This window comes from Cyprinus carpio, chromosome B3 (genome assembly GCF_018340385.1).
Source record: "Cyprinus carpio isolate SPL01 chromosome B3, ASM1834038v1, whole genome shotgun sequence".
Lineage (NCBI taxonomy): Eukaryota > Metazoa > Chordata > Actinopteri > Cypriniformes > Cyprinidae > Cyprinus > Cyprinus carpio.
Window position 1 is genome coordinate 20,358,206 of NC_056599.1, and position 16,571 is coordinate 20,374,776.

At 36.6% G+C, this 16,571-nt stretch overlaps 1 protein-coding gene across 3 annotated transcripts in view; it reads right to left on the reverse strand.

The window, feature by feature from the left end:
- LOC109108771 (voltage-dependent T-type calcium channel subunit alpha-1H-like) overlaps window positions 1-16,571 on the reverse strand; it is a 101,439-nt gene that overhangs the window by 37,131 nt on the left and 47,737 nt on the right. For all 3 annotated transcript variants that reach the window (XM_042720158.1, XM_042720160.1, XM_042720159.1), the window contains 5 exons: window positions 10,774-10,885; window positions 9,145-9,278; window positions 8,678-8,775; window positions 2,957-3,116; window positions 1,394-1,706 (listed from right to left, as the gene is read on the reverse strand). In XM_042720158.1, the coding sequence (XP_042576092.1) occupies window positions 1,394-1,706; window positions 2,957-3,116; window positions 8,678-8,775; window positions 9,145-9,278; window positions 10,774-10,885 (817 nt within the window). The remainder of the gene's footprint in view (window positions 1-1,393; window positions 1,707-2,956; window positions 3,117-8,677; window positions 8,776-9,144; window positions 9,279-10,773; window positions 10,886-16,571) is intronic.

Sequence of the window (16,571 nt, forward strand, 5' to 3'; positions counted from 1 at the left end):
TATCTTGTTTCAACCACAGAAAACCGTTTTTTCAAGTTCTAGACCACCAAAAATGAATCTACTCTTCTGTCTGATTTGTTTGTCGGACAAAAATGGCAGATTTGGCGTTATGATTGGTCAGATCGCCTGTCAATCAAACTCCAGGCGTAGGGTCAATTAACTAATATTTTCAAACTCTTAACATAATTAAAAAAATTACCAGATCTGAAGTGATTCACAAAAATATTCTGCTCAGAAGTGAAATTTACCTTGACTTTAATTCATTTTCTTCACACACAATATCTCATTTCATTTCAAACATGCTTCTCAGCAAGTACATTAACTTCATCAGTGGCAAACTGCTAATAATTTGTGTAAAAGATTATATAAGTCAGTTTTCACCAAAAATTATTGTTTAATCATTAAACCCTTAAATATTATTAACATCATATTTTTTACTCTTTGTTTTAAAATTTAAAAGGCTGTAAAATGGATTATCTTTTTTAAGACTGAAAGTGTGGATCTGGGACAACTTATAAAGGAATCAAAAATAAATGATGGCATGGTATAAAGTTTCCATTTTATAGTAACCACTATAGAACAAAAACAAAAAAAGGTCTATCTGGCCATAAATGTGCCAGAAACATTATTTTAGAATAACCTGTTCCCGGAGGTGTCATCTTATGAGTACAATCCAGGTCCTATTAAGATCTTATGTTGACACAGGTGAAAACCCTTCAGGCCCTTTTTTATAATTGCATATCCTGTACCGTCATTATAACCCAGCCAAAAGGGACACCACGTGACTGACCCATTTGTAACGATCGGACAAATGAGACTGACATTAATTTCCAACAGAATGGAGCACAGGTCTCATTGTATGTTCGTATGACGGGCCCAATGCGCCCTCCAACAAGGGCATGACTGCGCATATTAACTATGCTTAAACAGGGTTTGTGCCACCAGTCTGTCTGTGGTGATTCACTCTGCTGATGAGGATGGATTGAAAGTACAGACAACTTAATATGCGACGGGAAGCTTTTTCTTTTCTGATTTAATTTCCACAGGCTGCGGTATAAGATATCACATTCCCATCGAAAAATCTCATCACTTTGTAGAGCTCCTCCTGAGCAAGGGGCAGAAATGACTAAAACAGACATTTGCTCACAGAAGATTCAATTATTTGGTATGGCTAGAGCGTGCTTAACAAGACTTTGTCCGTTCAAGATGAAAATTGAGTAATAAAAAGTTGTAAAAAGCCTCATCTATCTTTGGAATAACTAGGGCCTTTGACTTTAGGGAAAAGAACAATGACGCTTACTAATGCATTTCCATTCCCACAATGCTCAACAAAAAGACCACCAGCCACATGGAAATGATCTGGATTACAAACAACATTCCAAGAAGAACTAACCTGGAATATCGCAATCCAGGCATATCCAATATTATCGAAGTTCACTGCCCCTTTGTGCGGGTTGAGCTCCCCGGGCTTACACTCATTGTAATACTGGTTCCAGTTAACACAGCTGCTGTTGCCTGTCCCATCCAGGCCAGAGTAGGCATGTCCTGGTGGAGATGCATTTAAAGTGCACTCAACACCCTCCTTGAGGTGGGGCACCTGACTACAGCGCAGCATGCCGTTCTCCTTATTGGCGGAGCAGATGAAGGGGTTGTCCTCACCTTCTTCATTCATGTAGTACGGACTCATGTGTGACAGATTATAAAGGCTGTGGAAACACATGGAAAACAATGTAGAATACATGGCATTTACTTACTAAAACAGACACACATTATATGCTCAGAGACCACACAGCATCTTCCTTATCACCCCCGTGACTGTGTGTCAAGGTCGGGAAGTGTCTTAAAATATCAGATAATTTGACCCTTTTTATGACAAGGCAAGGTTGGTGCAGGTTGTAAAATGTCAAGTGGTGCCACTCCCCTAAAACTGGACATCTATAAATTTATATGAATCTTTTTTTTTTTTAAATAATGATATAGATGTAAACACTCATATGTACTCAAGGCATGAGGAAAATTACAGTTTATTACGGTTACACCACATGACATTATTAGAGTCATTAATTCAAGTTTGAAAATGGTACTCACGTTTTTCAAAACCAAGAAAATATTTTTTAAACTAGTTTTTTAAAGATGTTTCCTTTTCTTTTTCATGGAAACTCTTACTCATGATTGATCCATCCGTCTAATAGGTTATAATCAGGTCAGAATGATGCTTCAGAGGGACATTTCACAACTGAGGTACCTGGAGCCCCCAGGAAAATTAAATTAAATTAAATTAAATTACATTCAAAATAGAACATGAGGGTTAAACATTTTTATTAAAACAACAAATACCACAGAGAGCCACAGAGAGTTTGGGAATATCATGTCACAAATGGTACTGCTAAGTGACACAAAAAATTAAATCAACTGTATGTATGTAAACGCTGATCCAGGTCAATATGATATAATATAATTTTATACTCAATAAAATAACTTTTATAAAAACACTTCAGAATGGGGCATTTCACTGACTCATATTTTTAAATAAGACCTGGCAGGTGAAAATGTTATTGCTCTAGCATCACAACACATGCATTCTGAGAGCAGTAATTTGTCCCATTACATCAAAATATATGACTTATAATTCAACTCATTTTGATGACTGCAGTCTGCACTCATCAAAGCCTCTCAAGGCTTTTTTCTCCATTTAATATGCTTTTATCCATGTACCTTTGTTGGAGGTGTGTGTACCTTCAGTGCTCGGGGACCAATGCTCAGCACTGATTTTATGCCAGGGTGCAATGTTCAGTTTACAAGACTGTCAGCGGCTGAAATGCCATTGCTTCTGGCAACAGTTGGCTGCCACTTTGGATCATATCGGCAGCGCTGACATGCTCCCAGCGGAGAGAGGGTAAAGGAGGAGAAGAGGGGAAGAAGACTGCCAGTTAGATAAGAGCAGGTCTGTACTTACGCTTTCACGTTATCTGGCATGAAACACCGATTCCTAAGAAGTCCAGCCCACAGCTGCACCCCGACTATGCCGAAAATAAAGAAGACAAAAAAGCACAGCAGGAGGACGTTGCCTAACATAGGCAGAGTATCAAGAAGCAGAGTCACCAGTATCCTCATACCTGAAATACAGAAACACAGACGCAACACCGTTTTAGTTGTTGTGTGCTTACTCCATACTGCTTTTAGGGTTTGCATAACATGCTCAATTTTTGGAAGTACCAGTATAAATAGCTGACAGACAAGTAAATGTCAATAAATGAGTCAATATTTTAAGGTTATCATACTCGACTGATAACTGTTGACCAATTACAGTGTTGTATTTATATTAAAATCTACCAACTGCCAAGTTGACATAGACATTTTTCATAATATTTTTGAAGGAATTTTCAGTAAATATTGTGAAAAATAAATGTGCATTTGATTTTAGCCATTTTGATATAAAATTATATCTAATTGTCAAATAGACACATTAATGGTTTTATACATTATTTTAACTAGTGAAGCACTAAACTACACAAGAAAGAAAGAAACCAAAACCATGGATCAGTTTATTTTGTTCCTAACTTAAAATTTGTTGAACAAAAAATCTGTAGTTGCCTTGATGTTGATGTTGTTGTCTGAAGGTGTCATTTTGCATTTAGTGAATGAACAAATTAAAACTGACATAAACTAATCTTACTTAAGGCAAATTTTTACGCCAATAGTTGAGAAAACCTAAAAATCTGAATGCATCATGTTGCATCGACTCTTTAAGTTGTCTTAACAAATATTCCTTTTAACAGTGTATATGGTGAAATGGCAAATCTTAGGTTATACTGTAGAACGACACCTTTAACTTAAATCGGTCCCACTTGTCATAATGCTTGACAGAGCACAGAAATTTCATATTTTAAATGGACTGCTGATGGATCACAGGGAGTGACTGAGTCAGACTTTAATGGAAATAATAAAAATAAGACTTAAACCACTGAACAATTGACCATTCCCATTATCCCTCACTGCAGGTTTCCACTACCACTGATAAAAGCTAACCACCACTCAGAACACCATAGCAACCAAACAGCAAGGCCCTAGCAACCACATAGCGATGTGCTAACAATCACTCTATCAACCACAAAACAAGGCCCTGGCAACACCCTACAGTAGCACTGTGGAAGTGAGGGTCGCACAGGCAAGAAACCCTCACATTTTGAGTGGATACTGAATTCTAGTGTACAACTAAAAGCTACCATAATAGAAAAAGCTTAAGGAATGTATTTCACATGCTAATATAAACTCACATCAGAACTTTCAGGCAGCTAAAAATTATACAATTATAAAGAATACAATCACGGCTGTCAAAGTTATCACAGTAATGTATGTGATTCAATGAATTAGTCTAATGCTGTTATTTTTTAACAGTTAACACATTAAATCTGACTATAACTGCTTTATACGTTTCCGTGTTATTGCTAAAAACAACTGTTTGCACTCTTTTATGTTAGAATATATTAATATTGATAAAGAAATTATTATGAATGGATATAATTTAGTCTCACTTGTATAGTATATTGTCAATGTGAAATGTCAAAAAAATATTCCTGGCGGTAGAAGTGAAATGTCATTCTGACAAAAAATAATGAGAAGACCATCCGAGGCAACCCAGGCTTACTGTAAAAACATGCCTGTGGCAACATTTGTGCAAAATGATATTTCGTTGCTTCTTGAACGCTTCGCAAATATTAAAAAAAAACCTCATCAGCGTTGCCAAAACACAGTTTATCTAAGGGATGAACATCAATCTGGCAGTGTTGTTTGTTTAGAATATTATGGCAGTTCTGAAATGAAATATCCTAATAAAAAGTTATAAAAGGTTAATGCTTTATCACGTTTGAAAATAACATAATAACGTACACTTAACCTACCCTAAACTGGTATTGTTTACAAAAGCAAAAGTGAGATAAAACACATTTGCTGAAGCAACCAGGACATTTTAGCTTGCTTCTACAAGTCTTTGAGCTCTTTTATCAAGTGTCATAACTCATGTTTCACAGGGCTTTTATCTGAATTCATCACAATGCAAGTGTAATGCTGTACCAGGTGGGCTAACGAGCAAGTTTACTACATCAATGTATCAGTTTACAAATTAAATTAAAAGTGTTTTGAGGACATAATAGAGCATTGTGTCAGGAAATAAGTCTTCATTAATTTTTCATCTGTCCTTGTGATCATAATTTGTGTGAAAAGGAATACATGTTGTTGGTGTTTTATTGCCACAAGTGTTTGTTTCAGCTGGAAACTTAGCAAAAATGTAGGCAGAAGCATGTTTTCCAATGAGCCTATGTTGGTAGAGGACAGCAGGAAAGAATTTTTCAAAATTCTATAGAGCATGTGACAGGATGTGGGGAGTCCATAAAGTTATTTTATTATTTAAAGATATACAGATTTTGATTGAATTCAGTGTTTGCATTTCCTGTTTTTTTAATCAGTTTGAAGAAAACAGAATCTGCAACAAAATCGCTGTGCATTTTTGAGATTACATGAAATGCATCACAAAAATATTTTAGTCAATTGACAGTCCTAGAAAACAAAATCAAAGAGCAAAAGAACAGTCATGGATGCATATGTAAATCAGCTGTGTCACTGTCACATGGCCCAGTGATCAAGACAGACAGGTGTGAACTGTGTTCAGTGACACACTAAAACTGTCAGAATGGATAAGCCCGAGAGCATCAGCGTTCAGGATATCTCAAGCAGAATAAATGCCGTGTTACCTACAGATACTCATACTTATTTCAGATGAATCAGTCCTGTCTATCATTCTACTTTCTTGAGATGACACAACAATGGTGAAAAACAGCACAAAGTTACTCCCTGAAAAAGCATAAAAACATCGGCAAACATCAACGTGAGAAGTGCCCCCAGAGAGGAGTGATGCATCCGGTGGATCCGAGTGACTAATGTGCTTGAGGTGGGTGTGTGCAGCTGATGTAATTAAAGTGTATGATATGAAGAGACGAGGCCTTAAATGGGCCTGTCTGAGTGTGGATATCCCCTCGATGGCCTGCAGCCCTCCCACCAAAGACAGTGTGGAGCCACAGCGTCGCTCGGACACTTTAATGAGCTCCCTAGAGATACATGTGGTCACATAGTGGAAGTGGATGAACATGCTAACTCACTCTTGTGTAAACAGATAGATGAGAGATAGAGATTTTCTAGCTTGGTATTTGAATTACAGCTTCAGGTGTGAAACGGCATGTCGGCAATAACAAAATAACATAGATGCACACATACACCCCAACTAACATCCACAATTCACTCCAGAGAATCGTAATATCATTCCATACTAAAAGCACTTCTGCTGGCGGCAACACTCCACTGAGACAAATAAATCACGGTATCTCGTCCTCTATCTGGGCTACAGCAGAGTCATTAAAGCTGATGTGCTGGAGCAGAATTACTCATACTTTAAATCTCCAACGCACTCCAGGGATGTGTCTCAATCCTTCTGGAGTAGTAAGTGCACTAACCAGGGAATCTGCAATTTCTATGGCTGCTGAAATTCAAGTGCACTAAAATGTTTGCTCTCCAAAAATGCTACAAAACAAATGGGAAATTCACTACATACACTTTTATATACACTATCTACATCTACATTTACAAATCTATGTACGTACGTATATTGTGTATGTTTTCAAGAAATTAGTACTTTGATTCAGCAAAGATTCATTAAATTGAACAAAAGAGAGACATTATAAAGACATTTATAATTTTACAAAACATTTAGATTTTAAATATTGGGGACCTTTGTCTGTGTAGAAGTCTGTTAACAGTAATGAGAGGGGACACTATAATATTGTTATATGGCCTTTGACTTATGGGACACGTTAACTCATTGTTTTTCTTATAGACAAGGATCCAGAGATCAAATATAACTGTCAGTCCACCACACAGAGGCTCATTACTGGAAGAAATATGCCTCTCTTAGTTTGTGGGGCATGTTGTGTTGGGTAATTTATGGACTCGTGTGTTCTGTAAGTTGTCTTTCCTGCACACAGGCATAGATCAGGCAGCTGTTTTCTACTTTCATCACAGATGAAAGGACACATAATAACATCTTTGAGTGGCATGCAGCATCCACAACTAAAGATCTCCCTGCTGGAAACATCAGGCCATAGCAGCCTTTAGGTTGCTGAAGCTGTTTGTTTGTTGCCGGTAAGAAGATTTATAGTTGAGAAAAATATTTTCCTGGAAATATACAATTTGAAACATGCCACATTTTAAGCCAATCGAATGAACAGTAAATGCCATGTGACTAAGTGTAAGACTATTCAATGGATCCCCAGCAGCTTAGCCTACGTGACATAGCTGACTTAAAGGGGTCATGAACTGCCTTTGTTTTTTATTTTGTACTGTTCTCTGAGGTCCACTTAAAATGTTATCAGGATTTGTACATCAAAAACATCTTAATTTAAAAGTAATAGGCTATCTTCTGTCCTGTTTTTAACCCCCATCAGAACACTCTGTTTGAACAGGTGTGAAAGATTGTAGACTCAGAAGTAAACACCACTGCTATGATTGGCTAATAGTTTGTGTATGTTTGACAGCCTACATCCTTCACAGATGGGCTGCTGTGATTTAGGTTAAAAACGCATAAATACTCAGTACATATCAAACGATCTGTAAGAACAGAAAAAGCAATAGTGATTATGTAATGATAAAAAGTAACACAAAGCTGTCAGGCGCAACATCGGATCCCATACAGTCAGCACATCATGGTCTTTTAGTTTCAATCTTTCTGAAAATCCTGCAATGAATTGTGCTCTTGTCGTTAACCTACTATGTGTGGTTGTGTGCATATCGGTGGGCGGGGCTAAACAGGCAGTGATTTAGAAGCAGGCGTTGATCTTCTGTCGTTTTGGCTTCAATATAAACTGTTTTTAGACTAACAAGAAAGTTATGAGTTCTGAAACTTACAGAAAGTTTTTATAGCACAACGACCTTCTATATGTCAAAAGATCAAGGGAATTTTGATTTCTCAGTTCATGACCCCTTTAACCTGGTTGATAAATATGTTTAACCCTTGTGCTATGTTGAAAACCCTATAGCACTTTTGTTTTTCCTGGTCAAAAATGACCGGCCTTTTAAAAAAAAAAGCTATTTTTATAGGCTGGTCATTTTTGACTGGGAAGTGTGGCTTTGTTCCATTTTTGCCAAGATAAAAGCATTTCAAAATAAACTTCCTGTTTAAACATTAAAGGAAAATCGTGCGATAAACAGTGCTAATTTTTTAAGATCAATGAGGCCTATGATCAATCCGTTTCTAAAAAGAAATACAAAACCTGTCCTAATTGAAAGAAAACAAGCTGCCAGATCCAAATCCAATATTTGGTGATAATATAACATAATGAGAATTTTATTAACTTTTTTGTACAGTAGGATGGTCATTTTTGATTGTGAACACCACAAGTATAACAAGGTGGAAAAAATATTGGAGAAGTAGTCATACCCTGTGTGAACAAGGTCAGTTTGAGCCAGGTTTTAGCCCAGTGTGATAACATTATTTTTTGGAAAAAGAAAATCCTCTCTGGGTCAAACTGACCTGAAAATCACCAGAAGCTTAAGGCACATAAACCTCAAACCAATTAATCATCATAAATACCCTATTTTATCTGGATTTCCCAGCATGACAGACACTTACTAGGAACTCTGTTGATGGCTCGCAGGGGCCTGAGCACTCGCACAGTCCGGATGGCTGACAGGCTGGCGTTATGACCGTCCAGTGAATACTCCATCATCCTGAAGAAAGCAGAGCACAGGAAACATACTGCAAGCATCAGACACTAAAGGTCAATCTCTATAACCTTTCTTACTGTCAATCTTACATGAGGATAATGAAAGAAAAGAGGTTTTAAAAGAGAAGTCTTCATGCATTCATCACTCTTGTCAATTTAAAGGTCATTTTAAACAACAAGGGGAATGTTTTTTTAAATGGTAAATGAATCAGAGTGCTGGGAAATCTATTTTTCCAATCTAAATCTATCAGTAATTCTATTTCCCAACTCATGGCCTGTAAATCGAGTGGTGGGTCCCTCTTGACCAGCTTTACCGTGGTGATAATGGTTGAATGCATGAGTGACAAGTGAGAAAAAAGGCGGGATTCCTCACCCTGCCATGACAATGAAGAAGTCCAGGCGGTTCCAGGTGTCACCAAGGTAACACTTTGATCCAAAAATCCCCAGGGCTATCATTTTGATGACCATCTCCACAGCAAAGAAGGCGAAGATGCAGTCATCAAACGCCTTTGGACACAGATCACATTCATATAATTACATAGTAGGACAGACATTTTACTACATTTAACAATTATATATCAATAAATGCAATCTTTCGCTCTCTATTGCAAAATAATTTTTACCTGAAAAATTTTTGTGCTGAAAATAATATGTAAATATATAATAATAAATAAATATAAATAATATATAAATTTAGGTTTGGATACTTCTGCAAAAGAGTGCTATGTTTTTCAAGGGAATTAGTCAAAAAGCAGTACTTTTGAGAGAGAACACTAACATTTTGCAAGATATGCTTATTTTTTAGGGTGAATGCAAAATTTTGAGAGAATGCAAAAGCATTGAAGAATAATTTTTCTTCCCTTCTCTTTTTCCCCCCATCACTATGACCTTTTATGGGCTCTGTACAGATTCCTGTTCCTGTCGCTGGAAAAATGGGCAGAGAACTTTAAATGTGTGTGTATAAATTTAGGCAACATCTGAGCAGTTTACAGGGAGAGAGTGAGAAGATCAGCTATGATTCATTTTGTGTAGTATTTTCAGCTCTGGCCTCAGCCGACCCGATCTCCTAAATCCTGCTGATGCTGATGTCAGGCTCTTCTGGACATAAAAAATTTCCCACAGTACCATATATAAAACCCAGTTCACTTTGGTGGGAGCGTGGGCAGGATTACAGAGAATTACAAAACTACAGAAAAAAAGGCCTCAGTTTCCCCTGTGACCCCTAAACCTGTGCGTGCCACAAAACATGGGCGAAACGCCAACTCTGTGCTGAGACAGTCCTAAAAACAGATATTGGACACAAAAATAATACAATAAACAAATAAAATAAAGGGTAAGCAATCATTTTAGGACCAATGGAGATGATGTGAATTCTGATGTACAGAGGCCCCAAAAAAGTACTTAGAGATCTAATCCACACCAATTTTATTTTGTTTTTATTGTGATACAATTATAATTTTTAAATTCATTTTAAAGATTTAATTACTTTTATATTTTCCATTTTAATCAAAGTAATTTAGTTGTTTTTTTATTCTTTTTTTTTTACATCTATATATTTTCTTTTTAATATTTTCCTTTACTTCAGTTAATATTTAATTCATTTCTAGTAACAGAAATGTTTTTATGGTTTTAGTATCAGTTTTACTTAACTATAACAACCGTGATGCACTCTTAAAATGCATGAATGCTATTAGGTTTCAAATTATAAAAAATAAACGTGGATCATAGTGAAACATTTGATGAAGCACGCCTAGTATTCTGCAAGTACACCTGCTTGAACTTCATAAATTCACAAAAGAATCACCTTGAAACTAGTTTGTTTTGAAGTAATGCATCAAAGAAGAGAAGTTAGTACTGAGAAAAGCTCTAGCAGCTTTTGATAGTTTGATGTTATTTAATGCAATGTAATATCTCCAGTTTTAAGTGTCCAAATGCTTTTCTGGAATACTGTATCTTGGAATGTAACAAGCTTTCTCTCGTTGCATAATGGAGTGAGACTTACCTGTAGGACGACACACCACTCAGACTGGCACTTGAGGTCCTCACATGGCTGGAACATGCCCAGAGTCACACAGTTCAACAGAATCACCAGCATGCTCACATGCTCAAACCATGTGCACAAGAGTCAAGGGAAAATATCAGAGATTCAGTGTTTCTGGATTGTGCTCTGTCAATTGCAAAGCACTGTTACATAAAGATACATAAAGATACATAAATAATATTGATTTTGTTGATCCCTTATACTTAGCTCAGAGCAAATGAGTTTAACAATCCGGATGGAGCAAACAAAAAATTCAAGGACATTATTGCAAAACATTCCTTCCTTCTGATTGAATTTTAATTAAACTTCTGAAACACGATTAAGAAGTGCAAAGCCTATTATTCACAGATTAAATGAATTACAATTTACATTTTTCTCTTTTAATTTTAGTTGTTTGGTTTCCTCAAGGCCATAACACAAACACAGAGGTAAAATTAAATGAAAATAAGGTACAAGAAAATGGTTAAAGGTCTGGAGGTGTCTTAAAAGTTTAACAAACCACAGGCACTAATGAAAAGAAATGGTATAAGCTATATTTCAAGAAAAAAATTGCTTGCATTTTAAGAAATCAATGTTACACAGTTTTTGAAAGACAATTCTCATGCTCACCAAAGGTGCATTTAATTAATCAAAAAGTCATTAAAAACATTAATACTGTGAAATATTATTACAATATTATTAAAATAACAATTTTAATATTTACTTTTAAAGGACACAAATTATGAATTAATTTATTCCTGTAATGCAAAGCTGAATTTTCAGCAGTCATTATTCCAATCTGCAGCATCACATGATCCTTCAGAAATCATTCTAATATACTGATTTGCTGCTCATTACACATTTATTTTTATCATCATCAATGTTAAATACAGCTGTAATGCTTAACATTTGTGTGAAGACTATGATAAGTTCAAAATAACACCATTTAAAACTATTACAAATATCTTTCCTTCAATCAATTCAATGCATCCTTGCTAAATTAAAGCATTCATTTCTTTCAAAAACAAACAAATGAAAAAGAAATCGTACTGACCCCATACAGTAGTGTATATGAGACTCATTTGCAAATGAGTAACAGTAAAACTTTCCCATCATTTTATCACCAGTGGAGGACTAATGCTTAAGACAAGACTTCAATAAACTATCCGGCCATAGCAGCCATGTCCAGCATCCAAGCAGGCAAAAAATGTTCTTCTCACTGCTTAACTGCTGAAATATTTAGAGAGTACAACAGGAACAGGGTTATGTCGGTTTCAGCTGCACGACTATTGGTTCCAGCGCTGTCTGAGATGTCAGATGGCATAAGAGCTGTCAGCGATGAGGCCGAAACAAGCATGACCCATTAGCACCTCCGTCGGCGCTGTCCGTTACACTGAAGATCACCACCAAAGTGTCCATCATGACCAGCGGCCGCCACACATCACACACGCCACAAATCAGCACCAACAACACCCACAAACCCTTGCAGATGCCATGTTCTCGAGATCATCTCTAATCATCTGGCCTGACTCATACACTATCTTTAAAACATCTGAGCTTAAACCCTCCAAGAAGACAATCAGCTTTCTTAGGGTTTAAAAATAACAGCCTTGTTACACCAAGGGCTTCGCAACTCATGTTTTATGCAGGTCTGCTCATCTAAATGGGGCAAATGATTGGCACTTGCTATGCGACACACAAATGAGAAATTTGAATAACGCTCATTTCCATAAGCCATGACAGAGCTTTGGATTGTGGGCGTCGTAACACTGTGTTCCCTCACAATGGAGAGGTGACTGAAATCAGGTGCTGATGATGAACCCTGAGGATTCTTAAGTCATCAAGCCTCTGTCGGAGGTTCACAAACAACAGAAAAGGTCTAAAGAAGAAAGAAGGGAAGGAAAAAAAACACTCTTAATCTCTAAAAACACGCTTTGAAGATTTTCTATTTAGCTGGCACACAATGGAGTAAAAATTAGGCTTAGACATGATTTCCCAAGATGGACAGTAGCCACCCTGGGGGCCGTGATAAATCAGGATGTGGAATGCTTTGATTAGTGTTTCTTGGTTTCAGCAGATCCAGGTCCCAAATCCCACTTCACAGGCCTTCCTGACTTGCTCAAAGATGTTTACGCTCTCCAGGGAAAGGCGGGAAATGGAGCGGACTTTGATAAGTTATGCCAGAGGTTAAGAGACCTGAAGGGCACACAGAGCAGTTAGGGTAACTCATGGTGAAAGACACGCTACAGTTCCCACTTACGGTCTACAGTCTGAGCGGCTTAAATTGATAATCTGTCACTTTATAAATAATGGTCTATTTTCATGAAAGGAACTAGCCAGATTTCCAGCTCTATGGTCTATTCATCCTCTTAAAGCAGTGGTCGGCAACAGCAAAAGCCAAAACTGGCCCGCCAGCAATAATATCTGGCCCGCGCCCGCAGTCAGATTATTTAGTGGCTGGTTCTGAAATAGATCTGTCATGACAGCGACAAATACTCACAATCACTTTGTCTTTAGTGATTTTGCCTTCAAAATAAAAGTACAACAAATTTTTTTTGCAGTAATGTTTTATTTTGAGATGAATTGAGAGCTTAAAATAAAACAGTTTGTTAAGAGCATGACTCAAACATGCCATTAATATATATTTTTTTTTGCTCGCCATCTAGTGGCGATTTTTTTTTTTTTGCCAGATGCCAAACTTACTTGACCCCTGCCTTACAGGGTTAGTTCACCCAAAAGTGAAAATTAGGCTGTGTTTTACTCACCCTCAAACCATCCTAGGTGTATATGACTTTCTTCTTTCAAACGAATCCAATCGGAGTTATATTATAAAAATGTTATATATAAAAATATCGGAGGATTTCGATATAAGCCAAGAAGAGACTAGTTTTCCTTTGCTAAAGTAAGGAAACTTTGCTAACTTAAACAAACTCGCGAGACTAGCTTATCTCAGAGGCACGCACATGACGCATACTTCCTACGTCATCCGCTGGAACGCTTCCACAAATGACAGTTAGCAGAAGTGAGAGAAAACTGTTTTTTAAGTTTGAAATATGGATATCTTTCTTACAAAAATGCATTGATTCACTACAGAGGGCCTTTATTCATGCCCCGGAGCCGTGTGAGGCACGTTTTATTATGGATGCGTGCGCTTTATTTAATGTGTTTTGGATTGTTAAACAGAAACACATGCCCACTACAATGATAGAGCTTAGAAGAGCCAGGACAATTTTTAATATAATTCCGATTGGATTTGTCTGAAAGAAGAAAGTCATATACACCTAGGATGGCTTGCGGGTAAGTAAAACACAGGCTAATTTTCATTTTTGAGTGAACTAACCCTTTAAAAGCAAATGCATTACTACTAAAATTAGATTTTTCCAACCACCAATCGAGCCAACTCAAGGGAGGAGGCAAAATGTCATGGAAACCCAACCAGTGTAAAGAATGAAAAGATTATTTTCCTTCCATCAACCTGCTCCTTCAATATTCCACCATTCTTCTCTTTTACTACATTCTTATATTTAAGTCTGTTGTGATCACCAGTGCTGTATTTATTTGATAAAAAAATACAGCAAACCTGTGAAATATAATTTAAAATAACATGCAAAAAAGTTTTCTATTTGCAAATATTTTAAATGCAATTTATTTCTGTGATGCAAAGTTGAATTTTTAGCACTTCAGTCTTTAGTGTCACAATTCTTTAGAAATCATTCTAATATGCTGATTTGATGTTTTTTTTTAACATTTATTTTTGTTATCAATGTTGAAAATTGCTGCTTAATATTATTTGTGGAAACAAATTATTATTTTTTTATGGATTATTTGGTGAATAAAAAGTAAAAAAAATAGTTTATTTTAAATAGATAGCCTTTATTTTAAAATAGCCTTTACTGTCACCTTTAAACAATTTAAAGCTTCCTTGCTGATTGAACGTATGAAATTCTTTAATTCGCCTATTATTAACATATTGACTGTTTATTAGTGCCTATTAAGCACACATTCTGTATGACTATATTCTACATCCCTAATCCTACACAATACCTAGAACTAACAACTACCTTACTAACTATTAATAGGCAGTAATAAAGAGTTTATTGAGGCAAAAGTTAATAGTTTGTTAATAGTGATAATTGGACCTTAAAATAAAGTGTGACCAAAAACTACTGTATATTGCATTCTTACACTAGAGTGCATCTCATCTGACAAATACCTGTGCAGTGCAAGATAACCAAACAATAATTCTGGTCATACTTAATTACTCCAAATAATGTTATTTTGAGTGATTACACTCTTCTATATTATTGGTCTCTACCCACATACAGCAACATGATTGCATTCTAAGTGAGTCTGATTCATTTATCGTTAATCGTTCATCTTGTTCATGATAAGATGCATTACTCACTGCCATATACAGTACAAACACTTTCCCTGAATTTTAGCAGCAAAAACTGATTCCTTGTCAAAATTATTTTTACCATCAACAAATCTCCTATGTGATCATACTTTTAAAAGCTATGGGTATTAGGTCATCCAGCAGCATGAACGCCTACTAGCGACCAACAATACAGCCACCTGGTGACCTGCAGTGATAAAACTGCTATCACTGTGAACGGGGCATTACATTATTTTTACTCGTTCCCTATACAGCAACAACACAGAAAACTTGGTTCGTCTGAGTGTTTTTTTCACCCGAAGCCTCCAGTTATTGTTTTCAGATCAGTTCTAGTAATGGGGCTTATGGCAGTAATTTACTGGGTTTCTGCAACATCACAGGAAAGTTGCGTGACTTTGATGGCTAGATGGAACGGTGTTTGTGCAAGAGATTGTCTGTCCTTGAAGTACTCATCCTGCCAACTAAGTGGGACACAGCCACGGCAGACTGGCTCCTTTATCACGCTCTCTTGTGAACATCTGCCATATGGCTGCATTGCAAAATGTGTCTCTGTGTTAGAACAAACCTTCTGCATCGCTTTTCTGTGGAAGCCGCAGCTACCGCCCTGACTGAAACCCACTAACATGCAAATGCATGACTCACTGGAAAACTATTGAGTTTGGAAATCACACTTTGAACTTAAATCCCTGTTATTCTAGCAGTTGGCATCGTGTCGCTGAATAAATAAGGCATTTAGTTGGCAATTAAAGCAATAGTAATAAGACATAATTAACAGAGGTGTTCATTTACACATTCTAGGTGCTAATGTGGGTTTTTGGCACTGCTGTTCAGATTATCAGCATTTCCTTTATTTCTTTTCTCTGATAGCTGCTGATATTATAACAGCATGACAGTTTGGTAAAAAATACAGAAAAGATTATTCTGGCAGAGTTGAGTAATTTTTGCTTCACTTTTTTGATTTTTCCAGGTGAATCAAATATTTTGAATCTGTTCACAAAAAGAGATTCGTTCAGTGATCTGCATATTACATTATTGCACCAGTAGGTGGTAGGGCTGTCAAAAAAAAATTGAATTTCGAATATTTGTCGAATTTAAAATAAAAATCGACATTCGAATGCAAAAACGTTGCATTTGAATTTTAGATGTGGGTTAAGAAGGCATCCTTATCAGTGGCGCACGAGATGCGATGGCGAAGTAAGTGTCGTTGCATTATAATGTTTCTGTTAGTCTATCCAGTTGAAGCCACTAGATGCAGCGCTGCTGAGTTGTTCACTAAAATATTGCGAAAAAAGAGAACATCAATGCAGAGAAGATCTTGTTATCTTGTCTACATCAAAACTGAAACCGAGCCGTTCACACCGAATGCATATTTCGCACATTTTCT